At 34.7% G+C, this 27,211-nt stretch overlaps 1 protein-coding gene across 1 annotated transcript; it reads left to right on the top strand.

Moving 5' to 3' along the window:
• LOC128196731 (stress response protein NST1-like) lies at positions 1 to 27,211 on the top strand. The gene is made up of 2 exons (XM_052878244.1): positions 1 to 468; positions 22,961 to 27,211. Exon 2 carries the CDS (start codon positions 26,000 to 26,002, stop codon positions 27,209 to 27,211), a length of 1,212 nt encoding a protein of 403 aa, XP_052734204.1. The 5' UTR covers positions 1 to 468; positions 22,961 to 25,999.

The following is a 27,211-nucleotide window of genomic DNA, read 5'->3' as shown; positions in this document are numbered from 1 at the left end:
TCTCCACTCAATTGAAATTTTTCTTCCATTAATTTATATCCCACTTTTCGGTACCTTTTCCTCCATTTATTCCATTTCAGATTTTTTAATCGCCACCTTCACTCATCTTTTATTCATCATATTTTATTATCAATCACATGCTGTTCAACATTTTTTTCTTCACTGCCGACACTTTGGTGTCTTCCTACTCCACCATTTCCACAATGCATCAATCATGACAATAGAAAAACATGACCCACAAGCTACAGAAGATCTATTTTTATCTATATTTTTATATGTACCAATTGAGGTCTCCCACCTTTAACAATTTGTCAGTAAAAGTTTGCCAACAGTTTTGATCTTCTGCCGATTTAAGGAGAGGAGAGTCTGGAATCGAAGGGGATTCTCCTTCCAGAGGGAGAAAAAGGAAAAGAACGAGAGGGTGAGATCTGGACCGAAAAAGAAACAATACAGAGAAGATAGCAACAGGTATGTCAGCTAGTTTACTATGTTATTTGGTGGCAGTTCGGATTCTTGTGAATGTTTGAAATGTGTTTAACTGGTTGGTTGGGATTATATAATATGTGATTGATATGTTTGATAATTAATATTACACCTCTTTATCCTCGATTACTCTTCTCATTGGTCAATTCACGCTATCTTTGTATCCTCCTTCATCACCTTTATATCCTTTTGTTTCATCCATCAAGCAACCATTCGAAACCAATATTTCTTCCATAAGAAATTTACAAGAATAGAGAAAAATGAAAGCTAATGAACATAACACCCTTTTCAGAATCAGATTCAAGGTTTCTTTCATTTTCAGTTTCTTGTAATTCAATTAGGAATGGAAATACAAGACAGTATCTACTCTCATCCTCTTCAATTTCGTCAGCCCCTTTCAGATTTCCACCTTTTCCATTTTAGAATTCGTCAAATTCATCCCCATTTTTCTCACCGGATCAACGCACCCGCGGACAAACCCACCACCGAAAGCATCATCATCCTGTCTCCACCGTGACCCAATCCCGCAAAGCGTTTGTCAAAACGGAACCTGCAAACAGCAAATCCAGAAGTCTAGATCAACCCAGTCAAATCGCCTCAGGCAGCCGCAGCTTTCATCAACCACCATATCACCGGTGGTAAAACCCAACTTCCTCGCCCCCGCCCACCACTTCCTCAGCCTCACCGCGCCGCCGTGAAGTTGCATCAACCACGAACTCCAGCGTCGACCACCCAACTCACCAACCTCCAAGCCGTCGTCAACCTCCACCGCGAGTCATTCCCTCCACCATCAGCCACCCCGAATCATCGCCGCCACGACCACGAAGTCCCGGTCACCTTCCACTAGCCTCCCCAGACGACGAGTTCGCCATCGTCGTCTTGCCAAGGAACTCCGCCTTCAGGGGCCGCCGCCGTTCTAAAACCTCAAAGCCCTCGCCGGCGCCATGGTGTTTGCCGCCGTCTCCCTCCGCCACTCCACAGCAGCGACCCCTATCGGAGTCCTCTACCATTGCCGCTTGCACCGCATCGGTTTGGGGAGGAAAGGGGAAACTGCCCCTGTTGCTGGCTGCTGGCTGCCGAGAAGGGAAGGAGAGGAGATCTCCCTTTTTCTGACTCTTGACAAAGTTTACCCTACAAAATGAGGTTTGGGCTCCTGCCCGGTCCGTGTTTTTGGAGGAAAGTGCATGGGCTTTAACTCATCTTGCGAAAAAGAGGAAGAAATTTGGGCTCGGTCCAATTCTCAAATTTGGAAGAAAAGAAATAAAACACTCGGGCCTTGTGGCCCGTTTTTGAAACTCTGAAAAGGAGTTTGGACTTTGGTCCATTTGTTTTATGGAGACTCCAAAATGGGTTTGGACCTTGGATTAGCTTAGCTTTTTTTTCATCCCACGTTGTGTAAACATTGTTTTAACAAAATAAAAAAATAGAAATTGTAAAATCACAAAAATAATTTTTAGATTTTCGTTATTGTCTCTCTTTGTTTTTCATCAATAAGATATAAAAATCACAAAAATAGTTCCTTACCTTTCCTTTTATAATGTTATTTTTCTTATAATAAAGATTATAAAATCACAAAAACAATTTTTAAAGCATTTCTTGTTGTCTTTTAAAATAATGTTGTTTCTTAAATAAAAATTCTCAAATCACAAAAAAAAAATTGTTTTGTTGCTATCTTTCCTTTTAAAAGGTTATTTTGCTTAAATAAAAAAACATAAAATCACAAAAATAAATTTTAGGCTTTTATCGTTCCCAGGAATAAAAATTACAAATGTTTCTTGAGTTTTATGGTTTTGTTTTGCTTTAAAAAAAAGGAAAAAAGAAGAGAAAATAATAAAATTACAAAAAATATTATTTAGCTTTTAATTTTGTCTTTCCTTATCAAATCATATCAAAAATACAAAAATAAAAATACAATATATTTTGGGGGTGTCGAATTTTCGAGGTCGAAAATTTTTGTTGTTGGGGAGAATGTAAGACCCATGTAAAATATTTAAATTTAATAAATAGTTATTTTTTTTTATTTTTATAAAGTTAATAAAAGTATGGTAAGAAAAAAATTAAAATTTATGATAGGTAACAATAATAATAATTTCAAAGGAAGGAGTTTAAAAATTTGAGAATTTATTTTAAGAGTTAAAAAAAAATGAATAGTAAATAGTAAATAGTAAATAGTGAGTAGTGAATAGTGAATAGTTAAAAAAAAATATATTAAAATAAATTGTGGAAGAGAACACTCCACGTAGAATTAATCATTCAGAGATAAGAATGGTGAATAAAAAATAATTTTTGAATAGTAAAAATGAATAGTAAAAATGAATAGTAAAAATGAATAGTAAAATTTTTTGGCTATAAATAGCCAAGGGGGGAGGCTGAAGATTTGCACCAAAATTCTAGAGAAATTGTGAGAGAAGAAGAGTTTGAGGAAATTCTAGTTGAAGAGGGGAAATTCTGGAAGTTTCCGGAGATCGATTTGAGAAGAGGAAACTAAGTCTGGAATAGAGGTAAGGGGAGTTACGTTTAAGTTTTTTTGTTTTGTACTATCTTGACTCTTGCATATGTTGTTTTTGTTTGATCTTGAATATGAAGTATTTTGTTTCTGTATGATTTGGAATTTTGAATGAGAACATGCTTCTGTGTTTAGATCCAAGTGTGATAGTTGTAAAATGTGATGTTGATTATGTTATGCCATTTGTATGTTATTAGTTATTTATTTTTGTATTTTTGGATGGACTAGAAGTTGTCTAACCGGCTCTGCCAGATTCAACTTCTTATTTTCCCAAATTTTTTTATATCTTTCCTTATTTATTTTTATTACATTTTGGAAGGACTAGAAGTTGTCTAACTGGCTCTGCCAGATTCAATTTCTTGTTTCCCCAAACATTTTACTGTTTTCCTTATTTATTTTTATTGTATTTTGGAAGGATTAGAAATTGTCTAATCGGCTCTGCCAGATTCAATTTCTTGTTTCCCCAAACTATTTATTGTTTTACTTATTTATTTTATTGCATTTTTGGAAGGATTAGAAGTTGTCTAACCGGCTCTGCCAGATTCAACTTCTTATTTCCCCAGACATGTTATTGTTCTTGTTATTTAATTATATTGTATTTTTGGATGGATTAGAAGTTGTCTAACCGGCTCTGCCAGATTCAACTTCTTGTTTCTCCATGAATTTTTATATTAAGATTATTTTTATGATTGTCAAATATTGTATTCTTATATGACCATTTATAGTAATATTTTATTATTGTTAATTTTTTATAATTATCTTGTATGAATTCTATTATGAATGTTTATTGTGATGTTTGATAGGAAATTATTCATTTGAAATATAGTATGAGTCTCGGGGAGAGACTCTAAATTGGCATGGTATTAGTGTATATGTTGATGTTGAGGGTCCTGTTGTTGGTGGTGATCCTAAAACTCTAATAATTTTCCAGTCTCAATTAGAGAAGGATGTGTTATGTGGTGAGAGTAGTAGGAGGTCCTAGTCTATGTTTATAGACATTAATGGATTAACCTTGTGGGTGATATGATATATTCTATTTGGCCAAAAATTTTGTTGTTGAAATCACCACAAGTGCATGACCACCCGAGACTTCCATCAACATTATATCCGGATAATAGAGTCTAGTATGATAATTGCATCTTACTAGAATTTATGGTGAATGTATTACGTATAATAATAGTGTCATGCTTTTCTTTGAACTTTGCATGGTAGCTCACCCTTACTTGTTTGTTTGTGCCGGGAAAATCTTTTTGCGATGATCGTATAATGTTTTTGTTATACGGGAGCAGATGAGGGATCGACGTCTGAACCAATTCAAGTGAAGAAGGAAGCAGCGGAAAATTAAAGAATATTTTAAGAGAAAAAAAATAAAATAAAATTAAGAGTGTTTTATTTATGTGTGAAAATATAATGTATTTCCAGTGTGAACTATGTTACTCCTAAATGGAGGATTGTAATATTGTATGATGTTTTCTTTATTAATGAAATAATTTTGGGTGTGAGATGTTTTATATTTTGGGGGTAACATAGTTCACACTGGAAATACATTATATTTTCACACAAATAAAACACTCTTAATTTTATTTTTTTTTCTCTTAAAATATTCTTCAATTTTCTGCTGCTTCCTTCACTTGAATTGGTTCAGACGTCGTTCCCTCATCTGCTCCCGTATAACAAAAACATTATACGATCATCGCAAAAAAAAAAGATTTTCCCGGCACAAACAAACAAGTAAGGGTGAGCTACCATGCAAAGTTCAAAGAAAAGCATGACACTATTATTATACGTAATACATTCACCATAAATTCTAGTAAGATGCAATTATCATACTAGACTCTATTATCCGGATATAATGTTGATGGAAGTCTCGGGTGGTCATGCACTTGTGGTGATTTCAACAACAAAATTTTTGGCCAAATAGAATATATCATATCACCCACAAGGTTAATCCATTAATGTCTATAAACATAGACTAGGACCTCCTACTACTCTCACCACATAACACATCCTTCTCTAATTGAGACTGGAAAATTATTAGAGTTTTAGGATCACCACCAACAACAGGATCCTCAACATCAACATATACACTAATACCATGCCAATTTAGAGTCTCTCCCCGAGACTCATACTATATTTCAAATGAATAATTTCATATCAAACATCACAATAAACATTCATAATAGAATTCATACAAGATAATTATAAACAATTAACAATAATAAAATATTACTATAAATGGTGATATAAGAATACAATATTTGACAATCATAAAAATAATCTTAATATAAAAATTCATGGGGAAACAAGAAGTTGAATCTGGCAGAGCCGGTTAGACAACTTCTAATCCATCCAAAAATACAATATAATTAAATAACAAGAACAATAACATGTCTGGGGAAATAAGAAGTTGAATCTGGCAGAGCCGGTTAGACAACTTCTAATCCTTCCAAAAATGCAATAAAATAAATAAGTAAAGCAATAAATAGTTTGGGGAAACAAGAAGTTGAATCTGGCAGAGCCGGTTAGACAACTTCTAATCCTTCCAAAAATGCAATAAAATAAATAAGGAAAATAGTAAAATGTTTGGGGAAACAAGAAATTGAATCTGGCAGAGCCGGTTAGACAATTTCTAATCCTTCCAAAATACAATAAAAATAAATAAGGAAAACAGTAAAATGTTTGGGGAAATAAGAAATTGAATCTGGCAGAGCCAGTTAGACAATTTCTAATCCTTCCAAAATACAATAAAAATAAATAAGGAAAACAGTAAAATGTTTGGGGAAACAAGAAATTGAATCTGGCAGAGCCGGTTAGACAATTTCTAATCCTTCCAAAATACAAAAATAAACAACTAATAACATACAAATGGCATAACATAATCAACATCACATTTTACAACTATCACACTTGGATATCAACACAAAAGCATACTCTCATTTAAATTCAAGATCATACAGAAACAAAATACTCCATATTCAAGATTTAAGATCAGACAAAAGCAAAATATAGCATATTCAAGACTCAAGATAATATAAAAGGAATACTCAAAGTTAGCTCCCCTTACCTCTATTCCAGACTTAGTTTCCTCTTCTCAAATCGGTCTCCGGAAACTTCCAGAATTTCCCCTCTTCAACTAGAATTTCCTCAAACTCTTCTTCTCTCACAATTTCTCTAGAATTTTGGTGCAAATCTTCAGCCTCCCCCCCTTGGCTATTTATAGCCAAAAATTTTTACTATTCATTTTTACTATTCATTTTTACTATTCACTTTTACTATTCATTTTTACTATTCAAAAATTATTTTTTATTCATCATTCTTATCTCTGAATGATTAATTCTACGTGGAGTGTTCTCTTCCACAAATTATTTTAATATATTTTTTTTTAACTATTCAGTATTCAGTATTCACTATTCACTATTTACTATTTACTATTCATTTTTTTTAACTCTTAAAATAAATTCTCAAATTTTTAAACTCCTTCATTTGAAATTATTATTATTGTTACCTATCATAAATTTTAATTTTTTTTTACCATACTTTTATTAACTTTATAAAAATAAAAAAAAACAACTATTTATTAAATTTAAATATTTTATATGGGTCTTACATTCTCCCCAACAACAAAAATTTTCGACCTCGAAAATTCGACACTTCACAAAAAAAGATAGGGATAAGAATGTTTTACATCATCTTCTAATTCCCAGGTAGAGTCACCTGTTTTTCTATCCCAAACTACTCTCACTAAGTTGATAGTTTTCCCTCTAAGCTCTTTGGTTTTAGTGTCTTCTATACAAACAGGTTGCACTTCTACGGATAGATCCTCTCTGATTTGAATATCTTCCACTTCTAAAATGTGAGAAGGATCATGAACATATTTTCTTAGTTGAGAAACGTGAAATACTGAATGGAGTTTGGCTAACTGAGGAGGTAACGCCATCTCGTAAGCGACTGGCCCAATTCTTCTCAAAATTTGATATGGACCAATGAACTTAGGAGAAAGTTTCTTCGAGCGAAGAGCCCTTCCTACTCCTGTAGTTGAAGTCACCCGCAAAAAGACATGATCTCCGACTGCAAACTCCAATGGTCTCCTTCTTTGATCAGCATAGGACTTTTGTCTGCTCTGCAAAGCCTTCATTCTTTCTCGTATCAACTTTACTTTGTCTGTGGTCTGTTGTAGTAATTCAGGTCCTATCAGAGCCTTCTCACCGTCCTGGTACCAGCATAAAGGAGTTCGACATCGTCTTCCATACAGAGCCTCGTAAGGTGCCATTCCAATACTGGCATGAAAGCTATTGTTGTAAGTGAACTCCACCAAAGACAATACCTCATCCCAGACTCTCAAGTGATCCAAAACACATGTCCTCAGCAAGTCCTCAAGTGATTGGATCGTTCTTTCAGATTGCCCATCGGTCTGGGGATGATACGCTGAACTCATCTGCAATCTACTGCCCATCTCACTCTGAAGTGTCTGCCAAAAGCGTGATGTGAACCGCGGATCTCTATCTGATATGATGCTAGAAGGAACGCCGTGTAGTCTCACGATCTCCTTGATATACAGTTGTGCCAACTTTGCCATTGACATTCTCAAATTAATCGCCAAGAAATGAGCACTCTTGGTCAATCTATCTACAATCACCCAAATAGCATCATGTCCTTTGACTGTGCATGGTAAATGGGTAACAAAGTCCATAGCTATGCTATCCCATTTCCACTCAGGTATCTCAAGTTGCTGCAATAGACCTCCAGGTCTCTGATGCTCTACCTTAGCCTTCTGACAGGTTAAACAAGAAGCAACAAATTGCGCTACATCCCTCTTCATACCAGACCACCAAAAAGACTCCTTGAGGTCTTGATACATTTTAGTCATGCCAGGATGCATGCTAAAACGACTCTTATGACCTTCCTCAAGGATTAATCTTATCAACTCTGAATTGCTAGGAACACAGACTTTGCCTCTGAACCTCAGAATGCCATCAGCTCCCAAGGTAAAATCTTTACCTTGCTCAGTCCCAATCAAACTTGCTGACTTTTGAAGCTCAACATCTTTCAACTGCTCTACTTTGACACGCTTCAACAAGTCATTGGACACCACCAAATTACTGCATCTGATACTATCAGCTTCAAATTCCATCTGCAATCTCAAGTCTCTGAAGCTTTCTACCAACTCTAACTCTTTGACCATTAAGGCTGAAATATGCACTGACTTCCTGCTCAATGCATCAGCCACCACATTAGCTTTCCCTGGGTGATACAGGAGATCAAAATCAAAATCTTTAAGAAACTCCATCCATCTCCTTTGTCTCATATTAAGCTCCTTCTGATCAAAGAGATACTTTAGGCTCTTATGATCGCTGAATACTTGGAATTGAGCTCCAAAGAGATAGTGCCGCCAAATCTTCAAGGAAAATACCACTGCTGCCAATTCCAAATCATGAGTAGGATAGTTCTTCTCATGAATCTTTAATTGTCTTGAAGCGTATGCCACCACTTTTCTTTCTTGCATGAGTACACAACCTAATCTCTGATGAGAAGCATCACAATAAACTTCAAACTTTTTACTTGGTTCAGGGATTACCAAAACCGGTGCACTGGTCAGTTTCTGCTTCAGCTTCAAAAAAACTCTTCTCACACTTATCCGTCCAGACATAAGGTTGATCTTTGCGAGTTAGTTGTGTTAAAGGCGCTACTATTCTAGAGAAATTCTCTATAAACCTTCTATAGTAGCCGGCTAATCCCACAGAACTCCTTATTTCTGTTATGGTTTTTGGTTTTTCCCACTGCAGCACTGCTTCAACTTTTGTTGGATCCACCGCTATACCTTGAGCTGATATAACATGTCCTAAGAATTTGACTTCTTGCATCCAAAACTCGCATTTTGACATTTTTGCATACAATTTCTTCTCCCTCAAGATCCCAAGGACAGTCCTTAAGTGTTCAACATGTTCTTCTTGAGTCTTAGAATAGATAAGTATGTCATCTATAAAGACTATGACAAACTTATCAAGGAATGGTCGGAAGATTCTGTTCATGAAATCCATGAACAGGGCTGGAGCATTAGTTACACCGAACGACATAACTACATACTCGTAGTGTCCGTATCTGGATCTAAAAGCGGTCTTCTGTACATCTTCTGGCTTCACCAAAATTTGATGATATCCAGACCTGAGATCTATCTTTGAAAACACCTGAGCTCCATGCAACTGGTCCAGCAGATCATCAATCCTAGGTAGAGGATATTTGTTCTTGATGGTTAGCTTGTTCAACTATTAAGTAAGAACTACGTGACTTTTGATTCTTCATCAAAAGTGGAAATACATAACAAATGATCTTGTTAAGTTCACCTCCAAAAAAAATCCAAAATTTTTCATAAAATTTTTAAACAATTTATAAATCATTTTCAAATATATTTTAAAAAGAACTACGGTACTCTAGATTTTGATATTTTCGAAGAAAATAACATTTTGAAAACTACATAATTTTGAACAATGCTACGTACCCTAAAAATTATTTTAACTTAAACAAATCATGGATATAAACTTGTTGGACTTAGATCTATTAAGATCTTTTGCGAGGACCAGAGGATACATCTAGACTAGACTTCAAACTAGATTGTGGATAAAATTGAGTTAAAAGAAAACTAATTGTATCAACCCTCTTTGACACAAACATAATATTCTTTCAATTTTGTCTCTTAGAAAAATGAACAAAAATTTAAAATATTTGGAAGTTCAAGACAAGTTGGGATATAAACGATGGAGTCCTACTAAAGAATAAGTTACTCTACTAGATGCCCTTTTTGCATTTGGGATACGAAATCCAAATAGGGAGCATGTGCACGAGATTGCAACGAAACTTAAAATTTATGGGGAAATTAGAGAGTATAGCGTTTATTGTTGGTTTCAAAATTATGGGTATCGTGAAAAGCAACGATGGTTGAAGCAAAGCACCATCACCACATCTTACTCTCCATTACCCCCTTGCCACCTTTTATGAATGATAAATTATGTCGTATTTTTTTTTACTTTTATTTATTTATTATTATTATTTTAACATTTATATTTTTATTTATTTGGAGATCTTTCATGGATAGCGTTGTCGGTTCCAGCTAAGGTGACGTTGGATCTTTTTCCAAACCCTCCCATTCCTGGTAAAAAAAAATAAAAAATAAAAACATTTAATAATAATATTGGTATATGTGAGGAGTATAGGAAATCATTGGATAAATTTCTTGTGTATGGTATTTTGATTTGTGAAAGGGAAATTTTTGTAATATTTAAAAAAAATTTATATATATACACACACCCATGAAAACTATTTACCTTAATAATAACAATTTTATTACTAGTAGTAATAAATTTCTTTGTAAATGGAAAATATAATAAGTTTATAAAATGTGGAAAGATTAATAAGAAATTTTGGTAGCTTATTTGGTAGAAAATTTTGGTATTAGGTTCAAACTCTTTTATACCTTTTTGTAAAAAAAAAAAGTAAAATTAAATTTAAAATATTGATAATGGAGAAAGCATTCATATTTGAAGTCATTATTAAGGAATCCATTATGAATCCATTATGTAAGTGGTGAATCCATTATATAAGTGATGAAATTAAAATAATAAATAATATTTAGAAAAAAAAATGATGAATAGTAAGATTTTTGGACTGTAAATAGTCATGAGGGGAGGCTATTTTGCACAAAAAGAGAGTAAGAATCAAGTGAGAAACCTTGAGAAATAGAGAAGAAAGAGTTAGGAAGAAATATTTTTAGTTGCAAGAAGAGTAGAGGCTTTGAAGGATTTTCGGGGAAAACAAATTTGGAGCAAGAGAAGTTTGGAATAGAGGTAAGAGAGCTAATCCTTCTTATACATGATTTTGATACATGTTATGATCATGAATATGAGTTATGAACATGTTAAAATTTTGGTAATGGTAGTTATCTATTTAATTGTATAAATTTAGTTTTCATGATTATAATTTTCTTATTTTCGAATTACTGGGGTGAAACCTACCTTTTAATTGTTTTTACCATTGGATTTAGCTAAAAGTTTAATATATGAATCCTAAGACCTATTTCTTCACTTTGACCGTTCGGATCATTAATTAGAAGTTTGTACTTGGAGAAATAAATCCTGCATGTTTGAGTAAATTAATTACCCTTGTAGTTTTATTATTGAGTTCTCTCGGTAAAATATAGATTCTGACCTATTTGACCGTTAGATCAACTTGCAAATTTGATATATGATTTCTAAGATATATTAATACACTTTGACCGTTCGGATTTGTAATTAGAAGCCTGTACTTGGAGAAATAAATCCTGCATGTTTGAGTAAATTAATTACCCCTATAGTTCTGTTACTGAGTTCTCTCGGTAAAATATAGATTATGACCGGTTCTGTTACCTCCGATTTCAAATCTGAACGGTCAAAGTAATTAACTATGTGTTAGAAACTACATATTAAAATTTCCGGTTGATCCAACGATTAACTAGATAAATATTGAGGTTTTACCGAGGTAACTCAAGGACAAAATTTTAAGTGGTTTTCGGTTATATTCAAAATGCGGAACGAAATCCTCTAAGCACAGACATCTAATTACAAATCTGAACGGTCAAGAAGACTTAATATGTCTTATGAATTACATACTAAAGTTTGAGCTCAATCTTAACTGTAAATGAAATATATATGAAGTTTTTACCATGATAACTTAAGGACAGAAATATAGTGTTCATAAGATTTTTCAAACTTTCAAAATTACTTTCTCACAACATAGACTTCCAATTACAAATCCGATCGGTCAAAGTGTAGTAATATATCCTAAGAATCATATATCCAATTTTCAGGTTGATCTAACGGTCAAATAGGTCAGAATCTATATTTTACCGAGAGAACTCAGTAACAGAACTATAGGGGTAATTAATTTACTCAAACATGCAGGATTTATTTCTCCAAGTACAGACTTCTAATTAATGATCCGAACGGTCTAAGTGAAGAAATAAGTCTTAGGATTCATATACTAAACTTTTAGCTAAATCCAATGGTAAAAACAATTAAAAGGAAGGTTTTACCATAGTAATTTGAAAATAAGAAAATTATAATCATGAAATTTAAATTTATACAATTGAATAGATAACTACCATTACCAAAATTTTAATATGTTCATAACTCATATTCATGATCATAAAATGTATAAAAATCATATATAATAAGGATTAGCTCCCCTACCTCTATTCCAGACTTCTCTTGCTCCGAATTCGTTTTTCCCAAAAATCCTCCAGAGCCTTTACTCTTCTTGCAACTAAAAAATTTCTTCCTAACTCTTTCTTCTCTATTTCTCAAGGTTTCTCACTTGATTCTTACTCTCTTTGTGCAAAATAGTTTCCCCCTCATGACTATTTATAGTCCAAAAATTTTACTATTCATCATTTTTTTCTAAATATTATTTATTATTTTAATTTCACCACTTATATAATGGATTCACCACTTACATAATGGATTCACCACTTACATAATGGATTCATAATGGATTCCTTAATAATGACTTCAAATATGAATGTTTTCTCCATTATCAATATTTTAAATTTAATTTTACTTATATTTTTTTTTACAAAAATGGTATAAAGGAGTTTGAACCTAACACCAAAAATTTTTACCAATTAAGCTACCAAAATTTCTTATTAATCTTTCCACATTTTATAAACTTATTATATTTTCCATTCACAAAGAAATTTATTATTACTAGTACTAAAATTGTTACTATTAAGGTAAATAATTTTCATGGGTCTTACATTCTCCCCAACAACAAAAATTTTCGACTTCGAAAATTCTATACTTCAAGAAAATATGATAGTACAATATATATACATATGTGTATATATATATATATATAATTTTTTTTAAATATTACAAAAATAGCCCTTTCACAAATCAAAATACCATACACAAGAAATTTATCCAATGATTTCCTATACTCCTCACGTATACCAATATTATTATTAATTTTTTTTAATCGATACTATTCACAACCGGTAGCAACAACCGGAACTGTTGCTACAGTAAAAATGTTTGGCTATAAATAAAGCTTTCCTTCGCGTTGAGCGACACTTTGAGTTTCAACGTGAGTTTGCTCTGCCTGAGCGTTCTTCGAGAGTGTCCTTCGAGAGTGTCCTAGTTCTGTGAGGAGCGTCTGTGCCTTTCGTTTTTCGTATCCGTGTAAGTATTTCATCCTCTCCGATCTTTCGTTTTATTACTTCTTTCTCTTAAGCTTTCTTTTAATCCATGTTCTTTTATATTCGTTCTTTGTTCTGGTTCTACTCGTTTGTCTGTTTTGTTATTTCACTACTCTCACCTCTTTTTTTTATATATATACTGCTAACTAATAATGGTTTATATAAGCTGAAAAATCGTTGTTAATCTCCCTTCGTTTGAAGGTATGGTGGGTAGAACAATACTACTATCCCAAAAATTAACTTAACTTAAATAAATCATGAATATAAATTTTTTGGACTTAGATATAGTAAGATCCTTTGCGAGGACCGGACAATTACATCTAGACTGGACTTATGGACAATATTAGTTAAAAGAAGACTAATTGTATAAGCCCTCTTTGCCACCTACATAATATTCCTTCACTTTTGCCCTTAGAAAAATGAACAAAAATGTAAGGAATTTGGAAAGCTTAATATGTAGCTGCGGGTCTTTGAGCTGAGCAAAGGAGTTTCAAGGTAAGGGGAACTAACTCAACTTAATTTCTAGAATTTTTGTGGTTGTGAGTATGGTTCAAGTTGCTTGATTTTGATGTAGGAGAGCTAATCCTTCTTATATATGATTTTTATACATGTTTGAGTAAATTAATTACCCCTATAATTTGGTTAATGAGTCCTCTCGGTAAAATATAGATCCTGACCTATTTGACCGTTAGATCAACCTGAAAATTTGATATATGATTCTTAGGATATATTACTACACTTTGATCGTTCGGATTTGTAATTAGAAGTCTGTACTTGGAGAAATAAATCCTGCATGTTTGAGTAAATTAATTATCCCTGTAGTTCTATTACTGAGTTCTCTCGGTAAAATATAGATCCTGACATATTTGACCGTTTGATCAATCTGAAAATTTGATATATGATTCTTAGGATATATTACTACACTTTGACCGTTCGGATTTGTAATTGGAAGTCTATGTTTTGAGAAAGTAATTTTGAAGGTTTGAAAAATCTGATGAACACTATATTTCTGTTATTAAGTTATCATGGTAAAAACTTACAGGTCTTCATCTTCATCGGGAAATATTAGCTTTTTCCCACCGCAATCTAAGAGGATACGATTGGCGGCTAACCAATCCATTCCCAAAACTACCTCTAGCCCCTGCAGAGGTAAGCAAATAAGGTTCACTTTGAACCTGCGTCCTCGACCTCAATAGGACATCTAGGACACACATTAGATGTCTTAACTAACCCAGCTGCTGGTGTAGACACCACCAGATCACATGGAAGCTCTCTGATAACTAAACTAAGCCTCTCCACACAAGCCTTCGACACAAAGGAATGTGTCGCCCCCGAGTCAAACAACGTCACACACGAAGCTCCAAATAATAAGCAACTGCTAACAATCAAATTACCTGTACTGGCTGCCTCAACTCCAGTCAATGCGTAGACTCTCCCTACTGCCTGTGGTCGGTTACCACCTCTCTGGATAGATCTTTCAGCCTGGCGTGGTTGCGGTCCTGCCCTTCTAGTAGTAGGACAATCTTTGGCATAATGTCCCTCCTGCCTACAGATGTTACACTTCCTATACCCTTCTAGCTGAGGGCACACAACCTGGAGGTGTGGTCCACCACACTTGAAGCATCTCACGGGATTGGCAAAGCTGGATTGCCCCGATGAATGAGAGGAAAAACCCCTGGACCCAGATGAAGTAGGTCTAGAGAAAGGGGTACTCCTAAAACTAGAGCCTCCCCTGGATATCACAGGTCCACCAACCCTCAATGGTTGGCTCTGCTGTCTCTGAGGCCCCTCAGATTCCTTCTTAGTCTTCTCCATGTCACGAGCCATCTCCACTAGAGCAGGAAACTCTCTGATGCGTAACCCCTTCACAAGTAGCTTGATATCACCTCTCAAGCCGTTCTCAAATTTCCTGCATTGCTACTCTTCATCTACCGCCATAGTGTTGAAGCGGAGCAGATGTTTAAAACAATCAGCATATTCTGATACTGTTTTGTTGCCCTGTACAACTCTAGAAAGTTCAATTCTTTGGCAAATCTGACACTGTCAGGGAAGTACTCCGTGTAAAACTTGACCCTAAACAGCTCCCAGGTAATAGGAGTCTCACTCCTTTCCAATATTATCCTCATGCTTCTCCACCAGTGGCCAGCTTCCCCGGTCAATAGATACTGGGTGTAGGCCAGTTTCCTCTCATCAGAACACCCCTTAGCCTCACAGATTTTTTTCATGTCCCTAAACTAATGATCAGCTTCGTCAGGGCTGCATTTTACAGTGAATCGTGCTGGATGATGTTGGAGAAAGCTCTCCAGACTCCACTCTTGGACAATAATAATAGAGGAAGAAGCACCTGGAATGGTTCTGTCACTAGTCAGCACTTCTATGAGTTGCCTTTGAGTGTTCTCAGATGACACTCTTGCATTCTCAGCAGCTACCGTAGCGACTTCCAGATTTTGTAAGGCTATGGTGTTTTGTTGAACCAGTGCAGCATTCTGTTGTTGTAACGCCTGAAGCACCGCATTTAACATTTGGTTAGAGTCGGACGGATCGACCTGTGGGGGAGGAGGAGGAATCCTAGGTGCCATCTTCTGTTCACACATAAAGGAAAGACCCTCAGTCTAACTCAAACACACAAGAACACCCAGCTTGAATATGATTAAGAGTACACAAGCATAAGCAAGACACACACATACCCTACAAGATTTGCTAAGGACAGAAACTGCTCTGATACCATTAATGTGACGTCCCAAAATATATATAGAAAGCATATATAAATATGTCATCATCATTTATTAATATAGGAAAGCAGTCAAGAGTAATTTAAGGATTACAATCATCCTTAGAATAGCATGAAATTGAAAACTAGAGTATTAGGGTTTCTCCCTAGAAATTACATAGAATTTAAAACTTTAAATGCACAAAAGTTCTTCAAAGCTAGCTAATAAAAGCTAGCGAATCTAAGCTCCAGTGTTGTCGTCCCCATTAAGTACTATTTCTAAAGTATCCTCTTTGCCATCTGCTCCCACCCAAGTGGGTGATCATCGCACATACCCAAACACAAACACAAACAAGTAGGGGTGAGCTAAACATAAAAAGCATGTTATTCAACCTCACACGATATGTAAAAATCACTCAAACATGGTAAAATGACATCACAAGACTGGTTGCTTTATAGACCGACTCGTCTGGACTTAGAATGATAGTCGAGCTATGGCGGGTCTTGCACTCGTGGTGGCTTATGAACTTGGGCTGTCTCACCCTACCACACTCACGAGGTTAGTCCGTTATCACTCACCTTAGATTATACTGGAAGCACCCAAAACTAGAACCTCCTGCTACTCCTCACCACATGGGTCAATCCTCTCTACATGAGAAGAAAGACCATTAGAGTTTCAGGATGACCCCCAAGATCGAGCTCCTACTTTCATTCTAAAGTTAATAAGGTAGAACTCATAATTTTTCTATTTTGTAACGTCCCGGCAACTTACAGGGACCATCGACTGCCCCCACAGATCACCACGAGGCTTTCTAGTGTGCTTTGTCCTCACTCGCACACTTTCTGGGAAAACTTCCCGGAAGGTCACCCATCCCAAATTACTCCAGGCTAAGCACGTTTAACCATGGAGTTCTTATGAGTTAGGCTACCGAAAACAAAATGCATTTGGTGATATGAGTAGTCAAATCAATTCCTTTAAGCTATCCTTCAACTGTATAGTCCCATACCTACACAGTCTCCAGATCCCGCTCATTCCGGTGTATGTTCGATTCATCCATGTGACCCTTCCACTGAAAGCCTGCCAGGAGCCGCTCCTTGTTAGTGCCCCCTGCACCGTGCCTCTTGCACCGGCGATCACTCCCCGCCCTCGTCAGTGTCCGGCTGTCACATGCCCACCAGCTTCCGCAAGGTTCGTCCTCGAACCACACCGTACTAGGAGAGGCTAGGCTCTGATACCACTAAATGTAACACCTCAAAAATTAATTTATAAAAGACATGCAATGTAACACCCCAAAAATTAAACATCTCACACACAAAATTATTTCATTAGTAATATAAACATCGTACAGTATTACAATCATCCATTTAGGAGTAACATAGTTCACAATGGAAATACATATTTTTTTTTAAAAACATCATTAAAACACTCCTAAATTTATTTATTTATTTATTTTTAAACTACTCTTCATTTTTCTGCTGCTTCATCCTTCACTTTTATTGGTTCGAACGTCGTTCCAGCATCTGCTCCCGTATAACATAAACGTTATACGATCATCGCAAAATAAGATTTTCCGGCACAAACAAACAAGTAAGGGTGAGCTACCAGGCAAAATTCAAAGAAAAGCATTACACTATTATTATACGTAATACATTCACCATAGATTCTTGTAAGATGCAATTATCATACTAGACTCTATTATCCGGATATAATGTTGATGGAAGTCTCTGGTGGTCATGCACTTGTGGTGACATCTACAACACAGTTATGGCCAAATATAATATATCATATCACCCACAAGGTTAGTCCATTAACGTCTATGAACATAGACTAGGACCTCCTACTACTCTCACCATATAACACATCCTTCTCTAATTGAGACTGGACAATTATTAGAGTTTTAGAATAACCACCAACACATAAGACCCTCAACATCAACATATACACTAATACCATACCATTATAGAGTCTTTCCCCGAGACTCATACTATATTTCAAATGCATAATTTCATATCAAACATCATAAAATACATTGATAATAGAATTCATACAAGATAATTATAAACAAATTAACAATCATAAAATATTACTATAATTGGTCAGAGAAGAATCAAGTATTTGACAATCATAAAAAAAAAACTTAATATAAAAATTTTTGGGGAAACAAGAAGTTGAATCTGGCAGAGCCGATTAGACAACTTCCCATCCTTCCAAAAATACAATATAAATAATTAAGGAAAGCAATAAAAAGTTTGGGGAAACAAGAAGTTGAATCTGGCAAGGCAGGTCAGACAACTTCTCATCCTTCCAAAATACAATATAAATAAATAAGGAAAGCCGGAAAAAGTTTGGAAAAACAAGAAGTTGAATCTGGCAAGGCCGGTTAGACAACTTCTCATCCTTCCAAAAATACAATATAAATAAATAAGGAAAGCCGTAAAAAGTTTGGAGAAACAAGAAGTTGAATCTGGCAAAGCCGGTTAGACAACTCCTCATCCTTCCAAAAATACAATATAAATAAATAAGGAAAGCCGTAAAAAGTTTGGGGAAACAAGAAGTTGAATCTGGCAAAGCCGGTTAGACAACTTCTCATCCTTCCAAAAATACAATATAAATAAATAAGGAAAGCCGTAAAAAGTTTGGGGAAACAAGAAGTTGAATCTGGCAAAGCCGGTTAGACAACTTCTCATCCTTCCAACAATACAAAAGAAGCAACTAATAACATACAAATAGCATAACATAATCAATATCGGATTTTACAACTATCAAACTTGGATCTCCTCACAGAAGCATGTTCTTATTCAAAATTCATATCATACTGAAACAAAATGCTTCATATTCAAGATTTAAGATCAAACAAAAGCAAAATATTACATATTCAAGACTCAAGATAATACAAAACAAAAACTTAAGAGTAACTCCCCTTACCTCTATTCCAGACTTAATCTTCTCCTTAGAAACTGTTCTCCGAAAACTTCCAGAATTTTCCCCTTGCAACTAGAATTTCCTCCAACTCTTTTCTCTCAAAATTTCTCTCAATTTTTGGTGCAAATTTTCAGCCTCCCCATGGCTATTTATAGCAAAAAAATTTACTATTCACTTTTACTATTCATTTTAACTATTCATTTTTCTATTCATTTTACAATTACAAAAATATTTTTTTATTCACAATTTGATGAATTCTGATCTCTTATGACTCAAGGCAACGTGGAATACTTATCTCTTCCACAAATTATATTTTTTTTACTATTCACAATTTACTATTCACTTTTTACTTTTTTTTTAATCTAGTATCTGAATTACAAATATTTTCAAGGGTCTTACATTTGTCATTTTGTAAAGTCCAATAAAAATAATAATAATAATAATAATGATAATAATAATAAAATATATATATATATATATATATATATATATATATATATATATATATATATATATATATATATATATATATATATATATATATATATATAATTATGATTGCAAAATGACAAATGTAAGACCCTTAAAAATATTTGTAATTCAGATACTAGATTAAAAATGTAAAAAGTGAATAGTAAATTGTGAATAGTAAAAAGTGAATAGTAAAAAAATATATAATTTGTGGAAGAGATAAATATTCCACGTTGCCTTGGGTCATAAGAGATCAGAATTCATCAAATTGTGAATAAAAAATTATTTTTGTAATAGTAAAATGAATAGAAAAATGAATAGTTAAAATGAATAGTAAAAATGAATAGTAAATTTTTTTGCTATAAATAGCCAAGGGGGAGGCTGAAAATTTGCACCAAAAATTGAGAGAAATTTTGAGAGAAGAGAGTTGGAGGAAATTCTAGTTGCAAGGGTAAAATTTTGGAAGTTTCCGGAGAACGGTTTCTATGGAGAAGATTAAGTCTGGAATAGAGGTAAGGGGAGTTACTCTTAAGTTTTTGTTTTGTATTATCCTGAGTCTTGAATATGTAATATTTTGCTTTTGTTTGATCTTAAATCTTGAATACGAAGCATTTTGTTTCAGTATGATCTGAATTTTGAATAAGAACATGCTTCTGTGAGGAGATCCAAGTTTGATAGTTGTAAAATGCGATATTGATTATGTTATGCTATTTGTATGTTATTAGTTGCTTCTTTTGTATTGTTGGAAGGATGAGAAGTTGTCTAACCGGCTTTGCCAGATTCAACTTCTTGTTTCCCCAAACTTTTTACGGCTTTCCTTATTTATTTATATTGTATTTTTGGATGGATTAGAAGTTGTCTAACCGGCCTTGCCAGATTCAACTTCTTGTTTCCCCAAGCTTTTTACGGCTTTATTTATTTATATTGTATTTTAGAAGGATGAGAAGTTGTCTAACCAGCCTTGCCAGATTCAACTTCTTGTTTCCCCAAACTTTTTACGGCTTTCCTTATTTATTTATATTGTATTTTGGAAGGATGAGAAGTTGTCTAACCGGCCTTGCCAGATTCAACTTCTTGTTTCCCCAAACTTTTTATTGCTTTCCTTATTTATTTATTTTGTATTTTTGGAAGGATGAGAAGTTGTCTAACCGACTCTTTCAGATTCAACTTCTTGTTTCCCCAGATTTTTTTGTTTTCCTTATTTATATTGTATTTTTGGAAGGATGGGAAGTTGTCTAACCGGCTCTACCAGATTCAACTTCTTGTTTCCCCAAGAATTTTTATATTAAGAGTATTTTTTTATGATTGTCAAATACTTTATTCTTCTCTGACGAATTATAGTAATATTTTATGATTGTTAATTTGTTTATAATTATCTTGTATGAATTCTATTATCGGTGTATTTTATGATGTTTGATATAAAATTATGCATTTGAAATATAGTATGAGTATCGGGGAGAGACTCTATAATGCTATGATATTATTGTATATGTTGATGTTGAGGGTCTTGTTGTTGGTGATTATTCTAAAACTTTAATAATTGTCCAGTCTCAATTAGAGAAGGATGTGTTATATGGTGAAAGTAGTAGGAGGTCCTAGTCTATGTTCATAGACGTTAATGGGCTAACCTTGTGGGTGATGTGATATATTATATTTGGCCATAACTGTGTTGTATATGTCACCACAAGTGCATGACCACCCGAGACTTCCATTAACATTTTATCCGGATAATAGAGTCTAGTATGATAATTGCATCTTACAAGAATCTATGGTGAATGTATTACGTATAATAATAGTGTAATGCTTTTCTTTGAATTTTGCCTGGTAGCTCACCCTTACTTGTTTGTTTGTGCCGGAAAATCTTATTTTGCAATGATCGTATAACGTTTATGTTATACGGGAGCAGATGCTGGAACGACGTCCGAACCAATACAAGTGAAGGAGGAAGCAGCAGAAAAATGAAGAGTAGTTTAAAAAAATAAAAAATAAATAAATTTAGGAGTGTTTTAATGATGTTTTAAAAAAAAATGTAATTCCAATGTGAACTATGTTACTCCTAAATGGATGATTGTAATACTGTACGATGTTTATATTATTAATGAAATAATTTTGTGTGTGAGATGTTTAATTTTTGGGGTGTTACATTTAGTGGTATGAGAGCCTAGCCTCTCCTAGTACAGTGTGGTTCGAGGACGAACCAGACGGAAGCTGGTGGGCATGTGACAGCCGGCACTGACGAGGGCGGGGAGTGATTGCCGGTGCAAGAGGCATGGTGCAGGGGCACTGACAAGGAGCGGCTCCTGGCAGGGTTCCAGTGGAAGGGGCACATGGATGAATCGAACATACACTAGAATGAGAGGAATCTAGAGACTGTGTAGGTATGGGACTATGCAGTTGAAGAATAGCTTAAAGAAATTGATTTGACTACTCATATCACCAAATGCATTTGCTTTTCGATAGCCTGACTCATAAGAACTCCATGGTTAAGCGTGCTTAGCCTGGAGTAATTTGGGATGGGTGACCTTCCGGGAAGTTTTCCCGGAAAGTGTGCGAGTAAGGACAAAGCACACTAGAAAGCCTCGAGTGATCTGTGGGGGCAGTCGATGGTCCCTGTAAGTTGCCGAGACATTACAAATGTCCAAAAACAGTACTCAAACATGCAGGATTTATTTCTCCAAGTAGTTCATGATTATAATTTTCTTATTTTCGAATTACTGTGATAAAACCTTCCTTTTAATTGTTTTTACCATTGGATTTATGCAAATGAATAGATAATTATCATTACCAAAATTTTAACATGTTCATAACTCATATTCATGATCATAACATGTATAAAAATCATATATAAGAAGGATTAGCTCCCCTATCTCTATTCCGGCCTTAATCTCCTGCTTAGAAATTGTTTCCCGAAAACTTCCAGAATTTTCCATTTGCAACTAGAATTTCCTCCAACTCTCTTCTCTCAAAATTTTTCTAAATTTTTGGTGCAAGTTTCAGCCTTTCCCATGCTTGCTATTTATAGGCTAAGATTTGACACTATTTAGGTTTATATATATATATATATTATAATATTTTAAATAAAATTAAATCCTATTACCGCAAGTTGTTCCCCCTTAACTCCATTTCTAAAAGTAGTTTTGTCTTTTTTTTTTTAAAAAAAATACTATTTTATATATAAAATAATATTTTGACTTCACCACCAAAAGTGTCTTGCTTACCATTTCACTTTTGAAAGGTTCTTTGTCATTTTGCAATCATATATATATTTGGACTTTACAATTTTTCCCAACAACAAAAATTTTCGACCTCGAAAATTCAATACATCAAGGATATAGTTGAGGGTATAATTGTTTCATTCTTTCTTCTAGTTCCCATGTAGAGTCACCCGTTTTACCATCCCAGATGACTTTGACCAAACTGACGGTTTTGCCTCTAAGCCACTTGTTCTGGCTCCCCTCAATTCTTACTGGTTGTACCTCCATGGATAGATCTTCTGATGGCAACCCCTTTAGGGACTTACCATCCAAAGAAGTATCAACTTTACTCTAAGACCAAGAAAGGGAAGTTGAATAAAGGACTTAATCTTTTCTTTCTAAAGTCTTAGCATGTTCTTCTTTAACTAAATATCTTTATCTTGTTTTGTAGGTAGGAATCCATGAACATGCATACTAGGAAGCTTAAACCAGCAAAAGAGAGAAAATGAGGCAAGTAGAAGTACATGTTGCAGCCAAACCGTGAAGCCTTCACTTTGGTGCACATTTTCAACACTTTCCATGTGCAAAATAATCAACCCTGCACATGTGGAGCACATTCCAGCCGTGGCCCATATTTTCCACGTGAAACACATTCAAACCATGCATCTCCTTCATCTAAAGCACATTTCCCATGTGAAACATCTTCAGCTGGTAGTCTATGCACGTTTGAATAACTTCTTTAGCACATTTCAGAGGCTTCTCTTACTCTATAAAAGAGAGCTTCTCATTCTTGTAAAGGCAACTTGAATTGATATAGTGAAATGTTGTTGGATTGTTTCCAGCCACTACTTCTTCAAGTTCTTTGCATTGTGCCACTTTAGCACACTTATCCTCTAGCTTCCTTCCCTCTTGGAAGGCCGTCTGAGCTAGAACCTCTGCCTACACACTCCAAAACCGCACCAGACAATTCATCAAACACCTTCCGTGCGCCTCCAACTACATCTCCGTTTTCCAATTCTGCTGCCACCTCTGGTCTGAGAAGTTGCTCATTCTTGAAGAGTGAAGCTGCTTCCATCATTTGGTATCAAGAGCCAGCACGTCCACGCTGTGCTTCAATGAGCTAAGTTGCTCTTTTGTTCAATTTTCGTTTCTGTCATGTGCTGTCAAACTCTGTCACTGTTTTAGAAATTTTTTTTTATTCTGTTTTGGTTTAATTCGTGTCTGTGAGTGTTGTAATCATGCATTTGCTTTTCCTTAGTGTTTGTTGATCATTTTAAACGGTGAAAATTGTTTGTATGAGTTCATTCCAGCTTTCAAATTCATTCTCCAGTTTTGTCCAAGTCTTGTGCAATGTGCTGCAGTGTTCTTGCTGTCATGAAGTATTGATTCTGTTCCAGCACTATTTTTTTTGTTTTAATTTGTGTTTAGATGCATGATTAGCACTATATCAATCCTACAAGGCAATGAGACAATGTCTAGCCTGGATGACATGAGCTAAAGCATCCAAAAATCAAAACAAAACCTGATACTGTTTCACAAAAATCTGCATCAAAAGTCAATTCTGGTTTGATCTTGAGCAATCTGTTTCAGTCCAGAATTTTTGTTTCTAAAGCATGAGACAAGTTTCTTTGTTGTTATTAAGCATGTCTAAAGTTGTAGCAACTCATATTAAGTACTGAATTACAAAATGCATTGCCTAGTTGCTTACAATCCAATAACATGTGTTGTCCAGAATTTCCAATCCAAAGCTATCACCGTGCTTGTCTTCCTCGATTGGTATTAGGTGTTTTCATATCTCTAGCTGATATTCTACAGTTAGATCTAGATAGTAGGACTGTCCTAGAGTCTTTGCACCTGCTGTTTTCATTTTATTCCATTCAGTTCTAAATTCTGGTGCTAAGTTTTTACTTCAAAATGCTGCATAATTTGCAACTCAACCTGTGATTTGGAGCATTTGGCTGTTTCAGTGCAGTTTCAACATTGGTGCAGGTGTATTTTAACTTTTGAAACTTGTAGTTACTGTTCAATTGGTCAATTTTACACCAGCACTGCAAAATCAGTTTCCAACCATTGAATTTGCTTAATTTTTGTTAGTGGACCAGTGACTTTCGGGTGTGGTCTTTTTCCTTGCTGTTTGATAGTTTGAACACCTTCAATTTAAGCATATAAAGTTGTTTGAACCATTAGTTCTGCCATAAAACCATTGCAACTCAATTTTGCATCTCAAAGCACCATTTTCACATCACTTTTCTGGTGCAGTATGCAAATTATGTGCTGTTGATTTTGTCCAACCTTTAAATCTTCATTTCTGGATTGGAAAAAGCTGGTTTCAAGTTTCCAAATGCAATGATATGCTTAAAAGAGTGTACTACATCCATAAAAAGCAAGAGAAAACCAAGTAATCCAGTTTTGACGCCAAAACCCGAAAATCACAAAATCTGAAATTCATTGGGGACTTTCATCAAACAGTTTGCAAAATTATCAAACAGTTTCACTACACTTGATTTTGATCTTTGTTTTTGCTTTTTCTTGCTTGTTTAATCTGTTCTAGTGCCTCTCCTAGGTTCCTTTAGTGTCCCTCCTGTGATTCTAAGCTTAAATTCACTTGAATTCAACTTGTTTGCCTTCTAATTTGTGCCCAAAATCTGTTCTGCGAAAATTCATTTCTGGTGCAGCAGCTGGTTTTTGTTGACTGGTTTGGTGTTTGTTTTGGGTGCTGTGACGAATTGGTGCAGCTGGTTTTACCTCAGATTCCTTGCTCCAAGGGGGTAGCATCTTAGGAAGTGGATGAGGTGTTAAAAAGGCCACAAGCTTGGACTTCAAGTGCACTTCTTTCTTGCTGTTCCAGCACCAATTTCAGCAGCAGTTTCAGCAACCATACCACCTTTTTGCTCATGATTTTGGACCAGCACTTTGTGAAACAACAGCCACACTTGGCTTTGCTACTTTTGTAAACATTTTATTTGTAATTTTGGCTTGGTATCACAGAACCTTTGTAGTGTCATTCAATTTTATTTCTCATTTGCAACTTAAAGTGACTTGGAAAAATGCTTTTCAAGCAATTCCAAGAGCACCATTGAACATTGTAATAGTTTAGTTTCCACTTCTTAGTGTGAAAGTGTGTCAAGTGGCTCCAAGTGTCATTTGCACTTTCACTTAGGGTCGTGTCTCATTCATTTTCATTTGCTTTACTTTACTTTACTTTGCTTATTGATTTTTATGTTTTAAGTCTCCGTGGTACTTAGGAGCGCGTTTCATATAGATAAACCTTCATTTGGTTTCTAGGTGCATTTCATATTGCATTTAAAACGCTTTTGAAAGATTTCTACCTAGAAACTAAGGTAAGAAACAACCAAAGACACTCTGGCTAGGAAGGACAAGGTTCTTAAGCTTGTCCATTGAGACTCACCTCTCCTTCCTGGGAGCTATTTGGTTAATTTTACCTCTAGAACCTTTCTAGAAATCCTTCACAAAAATTTAAAGAGTTTTGATGTCTTGTTATGATTCCTATAGGTCTTCTTCTTCATATAGGTCCTCTCGGTCTTCTAGTTTTGATCAATCCATTACTTTCAAAGAAATTAAAAGAAAACTTGATGAAGCTAGAAGAAGGACTTGTTCCTATCATGAATTTGATCGGATGGAGGATGAATTGTATAAACAAGCTAGGGCAAAAATTCCATACTTTGGTGTGGATATTGGTACTTTAACATACCTAGCTTGGGAAAAGGACATTAATGACATGCATCCATTTATTGCTAGAAAAAGTAAACCTGAGTCCTATTTTCATTCTAGCAATAGTGAATCTTATGTCCTTAGTCTCTACACATCTAGATTTGAAATGCAAGTAAGAGAGTGGTGGGATGAGAGACAATATCATGTTAGGATAGGTAGAAAATCTCTCATTCATGATTGGTCTGAATTAAAAGCTTGCATGAGAAAAGAGTTTGTGCCTTCACATATTAAGAGAAACCTCCAATTATTAAGAGCTTACATTAAAGATGGAAAAACATTTCTTGAAAGCTTAAATGACAATGGTTTCCTTATTAGAGAACTAGAATTTAAGATTAACCTTAAGGAGCTGCAAACTAAGCAAATAGAATTAAAACTAAAAAGAGATGTTGAGAGTCAAAAAGAGGAACAAAGGCAAGAAGAAAAGAAAAGAGAGAAAGAAGATAAGAGAGAGAGAGAAGAAAGAGAGAGAAAAGAAGAAAAGATAAGAGAAGAAAAAGATAAAAGAGAGAGAAGAGAAGAAGAAAAGAAAAGAGAGAAAGAAGAGAAGAAAGAGGAGGAAAGTAAAAAGAATGAGCTCTTGCTAATGCTGGCAACTCCTACTCTTACCATCAACATGGAACCTAAAAGGGAAGGGTTCTCATTATTTACTTCTTTTCCATTTATTGTGCACTCTTCCATTATTCATTTTTCTTTTAAATCAATTGCCATCCAATATTCTGAGCAATCCTTTTCAAAATATGGCAATTCAAACCTTGAGTTAATGTTACCTTTGTGTAAACAAATAACTCAAGATAAAAATCCAATAACTTGGGACTATGGAATTTTCCATTTTTCCAAGCCTAAATTTCTGAAAATATTTTTCAAAAATACAAGACTTTTCTTTTGTCTTCTTATCTTTGTTTACATCATCTTCATCATACTCATTTTTGCAATCTTTTGTAGATATATTTTTGATCCCGGAGGAACATAA

Source organism: Vigna angularis, chromosome 5 (assembly GCF_016808095.1).
Source record: "Vigna angularis cultivar LongXiaoDou No.4 chromosome 5, ASM1680809v1, whole genome shotgun sequence".
Classification (NCBI taxonomy): domain Eukaryota; kingdom Viridiplantae; phylum Streptophyta; class Magnoliopsida; order Fabales; family Fabaceae; genus Vigna; species Vigna angularis.
This window is presented reverse-complemented; position numbering and strand designations above follow the sequence as displayed.